This window comes from Podarcis erhardii, assembly GCF_964252035.2.
Source record: "Podarcis erhardii genome assembly, chromosome: 4".
Classification (NCBI taxonomy): domain Eukaryota; kingdom Metazoa; phylum Chordata; class Lepidosauria; order Squamata; family Lacertidae; genus Podarcis; species Podarcis erhardii.
Window position 1 is genome coordinate 7,577,345 of NC_138508.1, and position 12,521 is coordinate 7,589,865.

At 45.9% G+C, this 12,521-nt stretch overlaps 1 protein-coding gene across 2 annotated transcripts in view; it reads right to left on the bottom strand.

The window, feature by feature from the left end:
- XRRA1 (X-ray radiation resistance associated 1) overlaps positions 1 to 12,521 on the bottom strand; it is a 37,755-nt gene that overhangs the window by 19,103 nt on the left and 6,131 nt on the right. For both annotated transcript variants that reach the window (XM_081860113.1, XM_081860114.1), the window contains 5 exons: positions 9,690 to 9,802; positions 8,583 to 8,740; positions 6,862 to 6,933; positions 6,158 to 6,230; positions 3,714 to 3,811 (listed from right to left, as the gene is read on the bottom strand). In XM_081860113.1, the coding sequence (XP_081716239.1) occupies positions 3,714 to 3,811; positions 6,158 to 6,230; positions 6,862 to 6,933; positions 8,583 to 8,740; positions 9,690 to 9,786 (498 nt within the window). In that variant the 5' untranslated portion in view covers positions 9,787 to 9,802. The remainder of the gene's footprint in view (positions 1 to 3,713; positions 3,812 to 6,157; positions 6,231 to 6,861; positions 6,934 to 8,582; positions 8,741 to 9,689; positions 9,803 to 12,521) is intronic.

Here is a 12,521-nt window from a genome sequence, read left to right on the forward strand (position 1 = left end):
ACATGTCTGAAGCAGCACAGGAAGACAGCCCTGAAACCATTTTGACTCCCAAACTGACCAAATGATTTCTCTGCAAGGTCAAGGAAAGTGAAAAAGCCTCCCCATTGTCTTTTCATTCACAAATCCTGTCTTAAGGGTATGTCTGTGTATGAATAGGGTGTGAGCCTGTGACCTGGCTCAGGAACTAAGTATTTATCATTACAAAAGACTGGCCAGGCTCCCCAGGGTATCCAATCAAGTGACCATTAACAGGTAATCTGCCAGACAGGAGATAAACAACGCACTCAGATTTCTGTTGTAGACCGCCCTTTCTGTGATGTATGTATGATGTTTCTGGGGGGTGGTCTTGGACTCCAAGGTGGGCAATTTAAAATGTCTATATAAGGGCTTGCACGTATGGCTCGGGGTCCTCCTCCTCTCTCCTGCGTGTGAGGGGAGCACCCTGTTGCAACAGTTCAATAAAGATCAGGCTTACTAGCTGCTTTGCTTCTCGATATTCTCTGGTTGGCCTCTGTTATTTTCTCCGACCGATGGAGAACCTGCAAAGGACTCTATAAGGGCTCTTGTGTCCTCCATAAGGGAATACGGGCAGGTTTTCGTTTATTACAAGGGGCCTGAATTAAGGTGACAGGTTTTGCCATGGGTTACTTTTTTCGAGTCATTTATTGAGATCCAATGGGATTATCTTCTCTTTGGTTTCTCGTTTTCCCATCACGAGACCTCCAAAGGCAGCTGGGAGGGAGTGAAAGGAGGAATTAAACAATCGTGTTGCAATGTCTCCTCCTCCCTGGTGTAACAAATGGCTTAAAGATGTATGGGCCTAAAGATGGCTGAAGAACACCACAAAATAGATGCAATGTCTTTGAACTGTCAGTGAACTGATAGTGAGCTGCGTTGTATAAGCGATAATGGAATGTGGAAAACATCACAATGTTTGGGCAAAAACAGTATGTACCAGGAATGGTACAGAACAGCAAATACAGATGAACAACGAGGTGTATATATGGGAAATCCCTCCAGCCTAAGTTGTAAGCCAGATATTGACTGTGCTGTCATCTGCCAATCGTGGCTCTTACTGAACCTGATCAATCCAGTGAAGAGTGGTATGAAAGGTGTACGAATGGATGTATGGTTGAGTGCATATTCCTTGTCTTGACATGTGAATTACTTGTTAATGAATAAAGCAATATTACAGAGAAAATCCAGGACTGGTTGTCTGAGGTTTACTTGTGCCTTTCTAGTGTGTACTGGGTCTCATCTATGTTAAACACCTAAACAGATTAAAAGGAACCTAATTGGTCATTTCACAGGGACCTGAGAGTTTCAAAAAAGACAGGGACTCATCAGAAAATTCCAGGCTACACACATGTTGCTCTCAACATGCAAAATTGACCTCCAGGGCACTTTTTGAAATTGAAAAGTCACTTTGGGGAGGGGAAATGTGAAGCAGAGAAGCAGATGAGGAGGAAGAGGGGGCCTGACCCACTCCCTCCCGGTGGTTTATTCCCCAGCCACCCCCGGTGAGGTTCTAAAGGCATATCTGAACACAGGAATGATCAAATTACTTTAATAGTGGCTGAATTTTTGAGTGCTGTCCACGTAGAAAGACTGGGCCATTACAAAGAGATTTAGCAGTTCTTAATTGATCGGTGATGTGGTAGTGTTGTATTGTATTATTTATGCAAATTGATTTCCTCTGGAGTTAAAGATCTGACGGGGACAAACCTTGTTATGCTGAGCTCGTATTTTGCACAATTTGTATACGGTGTCTGTTTGATAATGCGTGGTTTGCTATGCCTAATAAAGGATATTTGATTGATTGATCTGCATGAACAGAGGAAGTGGCCTTATAATGAGCCAGGCCATTGGTTCATAGAAGCTCAGTATAGCCTGCACTGACTGGCAGTGGCTCTCCAGGACTTCAGCACAGGGGCTCCAGACATCCCTGGAGACTGAACCAAGGACCTTCTGTGTGCAAAGAAGATGCCCTGTTACTGAGCTACAACCTCTTCCCTAAGTTAAGAATCCTAAGGGGAGCATAGGAAAGTGGTCAATCAAGCTCAGTATTTTTGACACTGATTGGCAGCAGCTTCCCAGTGTTTCAGGCACTGTTCTTCCTGTACTTCCTGGAGTTGACAAGGTGTAGTGATCAGGTGTTGCCGGACGAAATATCAACAACCTCAGATATGCAGATGACACAACCTTGATGGCAGAAAGTGAGGAGGAATTAAAGAACCTTTTATTGAGGGAGAAAAAGGAGAGCGCAAAATATGGTCTGAAGCTCAACATCAAAAAAACAAAGATCATGGCCACTGGCCCCATCACCTCCTGGCAAATAGAAGGGGAAGAAATGGAGGCAGTGAGGGATTTTACTTTCTTGGGCTCCATGATGACTGCAGATGGTGACAAAAGCCACAAAATTAAAAGACACCTGCTTCTTGGGAGAAAAGCAATGACAAACCTAGACAGCATCTTAAAAAGCAGAGACATCACCTTGCCAACAAAGGTCCGTATAGTAAAAGCTATGGTTTTCCCAGTAGTGATGTATGGAAGTGAAAGCTGGACCATAAAGAAGGCTGATCACCAAAGAATGGATGCTTTTGAATTCTGGTGCTGGAGGAGACTCTTGAGAGTCCCATGGACTGCAAGAAGATCAAACCGATCCATTCTGAAGGGAATCAGCCCTGAGTGCTCACTGGAAGGACAGATCCTGAAGCTGAGGCTCCAATACTTTGGCCACCTCATGAGAAGAGAAGACTCCCTGGAAAAGACCCTGGTGCTGGGAAAGATGGAGGGCACAAGGAGAAGGGGAGGACAGAGGAGGAGATGGTTGGACAGTGTTCTCGAAGCTACCAGCATGAGTTTGACCAAAGACAGGAGGGCCTGGCGTGCTCTGGTCCAGGGGGTCACAAAGAGTCAGACACGACTGAACAACTAAACAACAAACAACAAGTGATCAGGTGGGATTGCTATGAGGAATTATAAAAAATATGGAGCAAGCCATTTGTGTCAGCAATGAAAGCATTGCGTTGACTGGGTTTAAGCCATTTTGATATGATTTCTGATCAATCCACGCCTATGCATCCCTGTCCTATTTCTCTTGCGTGACAAGTCACGCACACAGCCCAGTTGCCGGTTGCTTCGCCAGGCATCCTGGGTCGTAAAAGATAGTAGGCAGTTTCTCTGATGTATCCTTGGTTTTGTTAATCTTAGGGCCTGGAAATAGTTTCACAGGAAGGTGATAAAGATACCTATCTCCTTGCCATCCTTCCTCTCGTGTTTATTGCTTGCTTATGACACCTGGGGTTGCTGAATGCATTCCTTCTTTTTAGTCCTGTTTTATTTACCCTAGAAGTATGCATGCTTAAATTAGCTTTTGTAGTGTAACTTTGTCCCCACGTGGAACAGAGAAAATCTGATTGGTTCTTACGAACACTGTGTAAAAAGTTCTTTTGTGAATAAAACGACCTGGGCTGAGGGGTGGAGAGGAATTATTATACCCACTCCTCGCAGAGTCTTGCTGGTCAAAGCCTCTGTGTGTATTTTATTAATCAGAGTCCAATCCTTCCTTGCTTTGGGAACACCACAACAAGGAATGGACCCAGGACATTCTGCAGGAAAAGCCGCTGCTCTTCCAGTGAGTTCCAGGCCCTTTCCCTACATGCCACGAGAAGCTAGTCCCTTAAGCTCTATCAGTCACCCCTCTGACTTACTTCCAAGTGTGGAAAGTCCCCGGCGTTGACTTTTAGATTCCTTAGGCCGTTCAAGGAGAGTTCCAGTTCCCGGAGCCCAGGAAATGTACGGAAAGCGTCTGAATGGGTGATAAAAGGGAAGGCAACATCAACCGAAAGAATCAGTGCCGATTGTTTTGGATTACTGGGCACAAAGCATGTGAATGGTATAGCCGCCACCCCCCATTTAGGACTCCCCAGATGTGCATGTTCTTTTGGGCAACACTGAGTCTCCAAAAAAGGGAACCACACAAACACACTTTCTAAGCAGTTGGAGGGCCAGCTCAAGGCATTTTGCCACCCAAAGCAAAGGACAAGCTGGCTGAATCTCACTTCAACACTTGGAAAGGGGAAAGGTCTTCTAGTGTCCCTGAGGCCAGAAGTCTAGCTTATAGGAATGCCCTCCCACTAGATGTCAAAGAGAACAACAACCAGCAGACTTTTAGAAGACATCTGAAGGCAATCCTGTTTAGGGAAGCTTTTAATGTTTAACGGACCTCTGTATTTTAATATTTTGTTGGAAGCCACCCAGAGTGGCTGGGGAAACCCAGCCAGATGGGCGGGGTATCAATAATAAATTATTATTAATAATAACAATAATAATAACATTAATAACATTAACATTAACATTAACATTAATATTAGATGCATGACAGGTCTATGGCACATGCCACTCTGATCTCCAGCTAGGGATGGGGGCAAAATGATCTCCAGCTAGGGATGGGGGTTCGGTTTGCAATAATAATAATAATAATTTTCTTATTTATATCCCACCCACCTGGCTGGGTTTCCCCAGCCATTTAAATCCAAATCGATCAAATTTGCAGTTTCCAAAACAAGACGAGAACTGAAACACAGCCATCCTTCAGAATGTGCCCTTCTCTGAACCAAACGATGCTTACCAAAATACATATATTGGGGGAAAGTGTGCATAAAAATGAGTACCGTATTTTTCGCCCTATAGGGTGCACTGGCCCATAGGGCGCACCTTGTTTTTGGGGGGAGAAATGAATAAAAAAAAATTATTTCCCCCACCCAGCCCCAAGAACAGGCTGCTATCCGCAAGCCTTGCGAGCCCGGCGGCAACTCCCGCCGGGCTCGCAAGGCTTGCGGATAGCTTCCTGAAGCCTGGTCACACCGACCCCTCTCGCTCTCCAGGCTTCAGCGAAAGCCTGCATTCGCCCCATAGGACGCACACACATTTCCCCTTCAAAATGGCTGTGGGTCATCGCCAACAGGCCAGGTTGGAGCCATAATGGCTAAGAAACACAAGGTCATGTAGTGTTGTGAGTTTGTGGGGTGCCTGGACTACCCTTCTACTTCCTGGACCACCCCCACCCTTCCTGAGTGCCAGTCACTGGATTTAGCACATTAACATTTGGGTGAAACCAGCTTCCCGTGTTCAGGAAATCACCTGGGAAAGGAGCCATTGACCAAGAATGAAGCAGAGGTGATGGTGCATTAAGAAAGCCATTAAGAAGGAAAAGTCTGAAGTGGGTGGGACCACTCCTCCAGCTCTGAGGAAGCCTAAATCTACATCCTTGTGCAAATGAATTGAAACAAAGCATGTTTTCTATCTAAGAGAAGCTTTGTGATTGCCACATTGATCAGTCTGTCAAGCACCCACAAAAGTTGTTTTGGGGATGCTTCTGTTATTATGGTGTTGGAAGCCTGCAGCCAATAGAAGGAATGATGCGCTCGCCACAATATATTGAGGTTCTACGAAAGAGAGTTATTCCAGAGCTGGTAAAGAGGTATCCTGACGGTACTGGGATATTGCAGCAGGATCTAGCCCCCTGTCACACATCGAAAGTGGTGAAGAAATTCATGACAGAGCAGCAAATACAGGTACTTGATTGGCCAGGGAATTCCCCGGCCGTAAATCCCATTGAGAATTTGTGGGCTATATGCAAAAGTCGCCTCCGTTCTGTAGACTGTATGACTATGGAGCTCATTCAGGCGCTGATTCAAGTGTGGTGCATGGATCCGAAAATCAACAGTGACTGTTTGTAACTAGTACAGTAGACTCCATGCCATGTTCAAATGCTACTTAAAAAATAGCGGAGGTCATATCCATTACTAATGTACGTATATGTGAGTTTTGTACAATAAGCTACTAAATTCATTGTTTGTTTCAATTAATTTGCACAAGGATGTACCCTAATAGCCGTTGTGCAGGCGCAGATGACAGCTGAATGAATGGGAGTTGCAGGAGGCAGGGGAACCCAAAAAACCATGTGTTTCAGGTGAAGACACCCCCAACCCCATTTTGATGCAAACATCTCTGTGCAAATGCGGAAAATGACCTCTCTGCATTTCAAGCCGCCTGTGTGAACATGCCTGCTGATTCTTCATGGCCCACCCAACAGTCCAATTAAAAATAACATGCCAGTGCTGAAGCCCACAAACTGCCACGCATTCCTTACCCAAGGTCAAGAGATTTTCTGTGGCGTTGATATAGGCAACGCAGTCAAACTGCTCAAAATCTTCTTCTTTTGCCTGTAGAATGAAAAGGAAACAAGCTCCATCCACAGAGAAGTAGGGCCAACTGCAGAGCAGTTGGACCCCAGCCCCCCAACTAAAGCAAAGGTAAAGGACCCCTGGATAGTTAAGGCCAGTCAAAGGCAACTATGGGGTTACGGCGCTCATCTCGTTTTCAGGCCGAGGGAGCCGACGTTTGTTCACAGACAGCTTCCGGGTCATGAGGCCAGCAGGACTAAACCACTTCTGGCACAACAGAACAGCATGATGGAAACCAGAACGCACGGAAATGCCGTTTACCTTCCCGCCCCAGAGGTACCTATTTATCTACTTGCACTGGTGCTTTTGAACTGCTAGGTTGGCAGGAGCTGGGACAGAGCAACGGGAGCTCACCCCGTCGCGGGGATTCGAACCACAGACCTTCCGATCAGCAAGCCCAAGAGGCTCAGAGGTTTAGACCCCAGCGCCACCCGCATCCCATAGAAGCCCCCCAACTAATGGTTGCATAGCAACGTGACTTTCCAGGCTTGAGCCATGGCTATATTCAGCCACTTAGGTGGGTTGTTGTTCCAACCCATTTCACCAGATCTGCTGCTATCCCAGTACAACGCACACCAGAGTAAATTCACAAGGCAAGCCTCCTACTCACCAAGACAAAATTTTGGTTACTGATGTCCACAGAGCACAAATGTGACGGGCTTTTCACGTGGTGGAGCTTAATCTGGAAATAATAATAATAATGATATATCATTTGTACCCTGCCCATCTGACGCTGGCAGCTTTCAACATAATATAAAAACATCAAGCATTAAAAACTTCCTGAAAATTCCTTATTTATGTATGCTACTACAGCGGCAAGTATGTTACTTGCCCAAAAACAGAAAGAAGAAGAAGTCCCAGCAAAGGAAGAATGGATACAAAAATTCAGGGAATATACAGAAATGGCGAAACTTACTGGGAGAATAAGAAATCAAGATAACAAACTGTTTATAAAAGAATGGAAATGGTTTATTGCATACAGTGGTGCCTCCCAAGACGAAAAGAATCCGTTCCGCGAGTCTCTTCGTCTTGCGGTTTTTTCGTCTTGCGGAGCAAGCCCATAGGAAATTCGTTTTGCGAAGCACCTCCAAAACGGAAAACCCTTTCGTCTAGCAGGTTTTCCGTCTTGCGAGGCATTCGTCTTGCGGGGCACCACTGTATTTGCAAATAAATTGTAAACAGATAAAAACACTGGCAGGATTATTGTAACAACCTGCAGTGTTCATATTTAAGGAAGATGAACAAATGAGCAAATTAAGACAATTATGATATGCAGAAGATATTAAAAATAAATGTAAGGAACCGCAGAAAGAGGGGGAAGGAAGTCAAGTTTTGACATGTGAAAATGATTATAAAATCAGTGAAATGTATAAACTTGAAAAGTATAAATAAAATTTAGAAAAAAAGGGGGGGACTTCCTAATACAACAAGCCAGAAAACAGGGTTGTGGACACACACTGCCCAAGGAAGGCAGTGTGGCCTAGTGGCCAGGGTGTTGGACCAGGACTTTGGAGACCAGAGTTCAGTTCCTTGCTCAGCCATGAAATCTCACTGGGCGACCTTGGGCTAGTCACCAACCACCTCAAAGGGTAATGGGGAGAGCCATGAAGCCCACTTTGAGCTCTTGGGAGGAGCAATACAGAAAAAATAAAAATGCAAAATCCTCTACCAAGGAAAGCCAAGCTCTGGGCCTCTTCGAATGATGCTCGAGTTTTTCATGCTCTCAACCACCCCCAAATGGTACAACTAAAATGGTCAAAGAGCTGAAGAGCCGAAATAATAATAATAATAATAATAATAATAATAATAATAATAATAATAATAATTTATTATTTATACTCTGCCCATCTGGCTGGGCTTCCCCAGCCACTCTGCCCGGACACTGAGGTTCAGTGCTGAGGGCCTTCTGGCAGTTCCCTCGCTGCGAGAAGCCAAGCTACAGGGAACCAGGCAGAGGGCCTTCTCAGTGGTGGCGCCCGCCCTGTGGAACACCCTCCCACCAGATGTCAAAGAGAATAACAACTACCAAACTTTTAGAAGACATCTGAAGGCAGCCCTGTTTAGGGAAGCTTTTAATGTTTAATAGGTTATTGTATTTTAGTGTTTTGTTGGAAACCGCCCAGAGTGGCTGGGGAAACCCAGCCAGATGGGCGGGGGGTATAAATAAAAAAATTATTACTATTATTATTATTATTATTATTATTATTATTATTATTATTATTATTAACATATTTGTGCAAGGATCAGCACCAGTCTCAAGCTGTACGGTCTCTTCCTTGAAGCCACTCCACACACACAACAGAAAAGCAGCAATACCCCGATCACACTCACCAGTTGTGCACCATCGAGAGTTTTGTTGTCCAGAAGCCTGTAAGCCCCACTCGCTGTTTCTGGTCTTCTCAGCCTAACTTGGGGGACTTTGGTCCCAAACAGCAACTCGATCTTGGTCTTCTCCGCTGTCCGGCGGGCCACTTGCCAGTGGCCAGCCCCTGAGGAGCCACGGCGGAAAACAGCCAGCATCAAATCAGGAGAAAGCGCACTGTGGATTTGCCACACGCGACCTCATTCATTTATTCCTATTCATTTCGTAAAATTTCTACACCGCTCCATGTGAGCTTCGGTATATAAAGAGCTCTGTCCTGGTCGCTCCAGCCGGATGGCTTCAATCACCCTCTTTTGTTTCAGACCAAAATGGAGCGTGAAACTTGTGTTTTTCTACACCAATAGTTCAGAAACTTCTACCGTTTGTAACTAAGCAACATTTTAAACTGCCTGTGCACCTTGCCTGACTGCTGCATGGAAAACCACATGAATCTGACCTTTGAAGAGCTTTGTAAGTAAACCATGACTTACCTACTGTGTAGTCTATCTCAGTGCTGGGGAAGTGGAAAACCTTGGAGCGAGCTTTTAGAAGGAGACACTTTAGGACTCACTGGAAGGGCACATTCTAAAGCCTGCATTTCCACACTTTTCTGTGCTGCATGTTTTGCAGTGCTAAATCTCTGCTGGGGTTCCCTCACAAAAGAGTACTTGCCCCAAACTTGGCTTCCAGGGATCTAAAACAGGAACACTTTGCACCAGCTTAGCCTTGCCTGCTACTGGATTGCCTGCCTGCACCGAATCTGACCATGGTCGGCTCTGACCTTGCCTCTCGCTTCACTCTTGTTGTGGTCTGTCCTAGCCTGGACCCTGACCTTGATCAGGCCCTGGATGTTACCTTATTGGTGTTGCATGAGTTGAGTCCTGTGTTTACCCAGGAGCCCAGGGAGAACAGGACATGTACAGGACATCTGATGCTCTCCCCATTCCTGCCTCTAGCCTCACCCGCCACTGGGGTGCAGCACCCAGGTTGCCCTTGAGGTGGGGGAAGGCCTAAGAGGGAGCCCTATTGATCTCCAGGAAATTTATTTCCACGTTATCAACGTCGGGATGGGTTACCTTCCTCATATCTGGACCGCAAAAGGCTCCGGGCCGGAAAGCAGTTGCTGGGGCAGCAGTTTCCATCGTCCAGTTTATACATTCCTTTGGTAGCCATGTTGTCATTCTAGCACCTAAAGGCAGCAGAGAAAGCGATCAAAGATTTCCTAGAACAGCAAGGCTCTCAAGGCTAAATCAATGGGTTTTTTTAGCACCCTAGGAAAACAGAAAGCTTCCTTATACTGAGTCACATCTCTCCTACACCAGCAGGTCTCTCCAAGTGTCCCTATTTTCCAGGGACAGTCCCAGATTTACAGAAGCCGTCCCAGTTTCTGATTTGATCCTGGAATGTCCCGCTTTCCCTTAGGATGTCCCTATTTTCATGACTGGCTTGTCCCATTGATTTCAATAGGTTTAATCGAAGCACAATGAATAAGTCTGGATCCAACCCAACATGTTTATATACATGTTGGGTTGGATCCAGGCTCTCTTTTTATTTAAATGTTTGATGATATTTTAAAGCCTGTTTGGATTTTGTAATGGCCATTAGCTACGCAAAAGGATGACTGACGGAACGATGCTGTTTTATTTGTTCGGGTAATCTATATACTGCTTAGCTACAACTGCCCCAGGGAGGGTTGACAATATTGCTCTGGGTGGGTCAAAGATTGGGTTCGTGTCATGAAGCTGCCTGCATCAGATCACTGGTTGATTGAATCCAGGACTGGCTGCTGTGAGAGCTCACTAGGGCTGGGCGATACCTGGTTTTCAACATCGCAATATATCACGATGACTGAAATAAGGATGGAACTATGTAGAGGCGAACAGCAGCGCTGGGCAATATCTGGTTTTCAACTTCATGATATAGCACCATCTAAACATTGTGATATACAGTGGTACCTCAGGTTACAGACACTTCAGGTTACAGACGCTTCAGGTTACAGACTCCGCCAACCCAGAAATAGTACCTCGGGTTAAGAACTTTGTTTCAGGATAAGAACAGAAATCCTGCTCCGGCAGCGCGGCAGCAACAGGAGGTCCCATTAACTAAAGTGGTGCTTCAGGTTAAGAACAGTTTCAGGTTAAGAACGGACCCGCAGAACGAATTAAGTACGTAACCAGAGGTACTACTATACTAATATATCACAACGTCTGAAATAAGGATGGAGCTGGTTTTCAACTTTGTGATATATCCCTAGCTGAACATTGCAATATCTTGATATATCACTGTCTGAAATAAGGATGGAGCTATGTAGAACCATTGGCTGGCTTCACAGTTTTTCCACATTCCGATTTTTGCATAGCACACATACACACACATCATGATTCGCGATATATTGTCAGGTCAAGAATTATAAAACCGACATCACAATGTGGATTTCAAACCGGTTTGGGATGCTATATTGATATATTGACCAGCCCCAGTGCCCAAACCCTTTCCCAGCCCTGATGCCCAGGACCCTTCTTCTAAATGGGAGATACCAGGGATTTGCCACTAAGCTGCAGACCCTCAAACCCACAAGTGCAAGAAAATGTGCATGGCACTGATTGAATCTTTAGGGGCCTGGCAAAGTGTGCACATACTCGGGGTCCTCACGTTTGCATCATTCCCTTCTCCAAGAAGTGCAGGGTACAGATGGAGCTGTGCCATTCTTGTTGGGATACTGCCAGGGAGAGGGAGGCATTAGGCCTCCACGTCGTCTCCGGATGATCTCCGGTCTCCCGTTGGAACAGCATCAGTCAATTAGCGACACGAGCCTCAGACACATTCCAAGACTCGTGCACACCCTTTTCAGCAGTCTCCACAATGGAAGATTCAGACAGAAGAGCATATTTACAGCTTTATTCAACGTAGATCAGAACAAAGGAAAAACATGACTGCTTGCATCCGTGTCGAGGAAACAGCCAGAACAAAAGCTATATACAAAACAGAAGTTCCGAGAGAGAACAGTGCTGAGAGTAAACAGGCATGTGACACACAGCAATCATGCCTGACTCTTTTAAGGTGGAACAGAACTATATCCTAACAATTCTTTCCTCTCAAACAATCGTTGGAAGCGGGCCAAGGCAGCAAGAAAATGACTTGCTCCAGACCAGCCATGGAACTGCATGTCTGAGCAGGGGTTTGAACCCAGGCCTTCCAAATTCAAGTCCAATGCTCCATTCCGCTATCCCACACAGGGCCTTGTCTACTGCCGGTCGTTCCAAAAATTGCATTACAATGCAAGAAGAGGCTGCTGGATCAGGCCAATGGCCCACCAAGTGCAACATCCTGTCCTCCCAGTGGCCAGCCAGATACTTACTGGGAAGACCACCAGTAAGGTAAAAAAGATAAAGGACCCCTGGACGATTAAGTCCAGCCCAAGGCAACTATGGGGTTGCATCGCTCATCTTGCTTCAGGCTGAGGGAGCTGGCATTTGTCCACAGACAGCTTTCCAGGTCATGTGGTCAGCATGACTAAACCGCTTCTGGTGCATAGAGGACTGTGACGAGTACCAGGGTGCACAGAAATGCAATTTACCTTCCCGTCACAGTGGTACCTATTAATCTACTTGTACTGGCGTGCTTTCCAACTGCTAGGTTGGCAGAAGCTGGGATAGAGGAACGGGAGCTCACTCGGTTGCGCGGATTCAAACCGCCGACCTTCTGATCAGCAAGCCCAAGAGGCTCGGTGGTTTAGACCATAGCGGGACCAGTAGGAACTGGGTACAATGGACCTCTCCCCACTTGCGATTCCAAGCAACTGGGATTCAACAACATATGGCCTCTGATACAGAACAGTCCTTGTGGCCGGAAGCAGAATATTGCACCTCTATTGACCTCTACACAAGCCCCATCATAAGGGCTTGAGA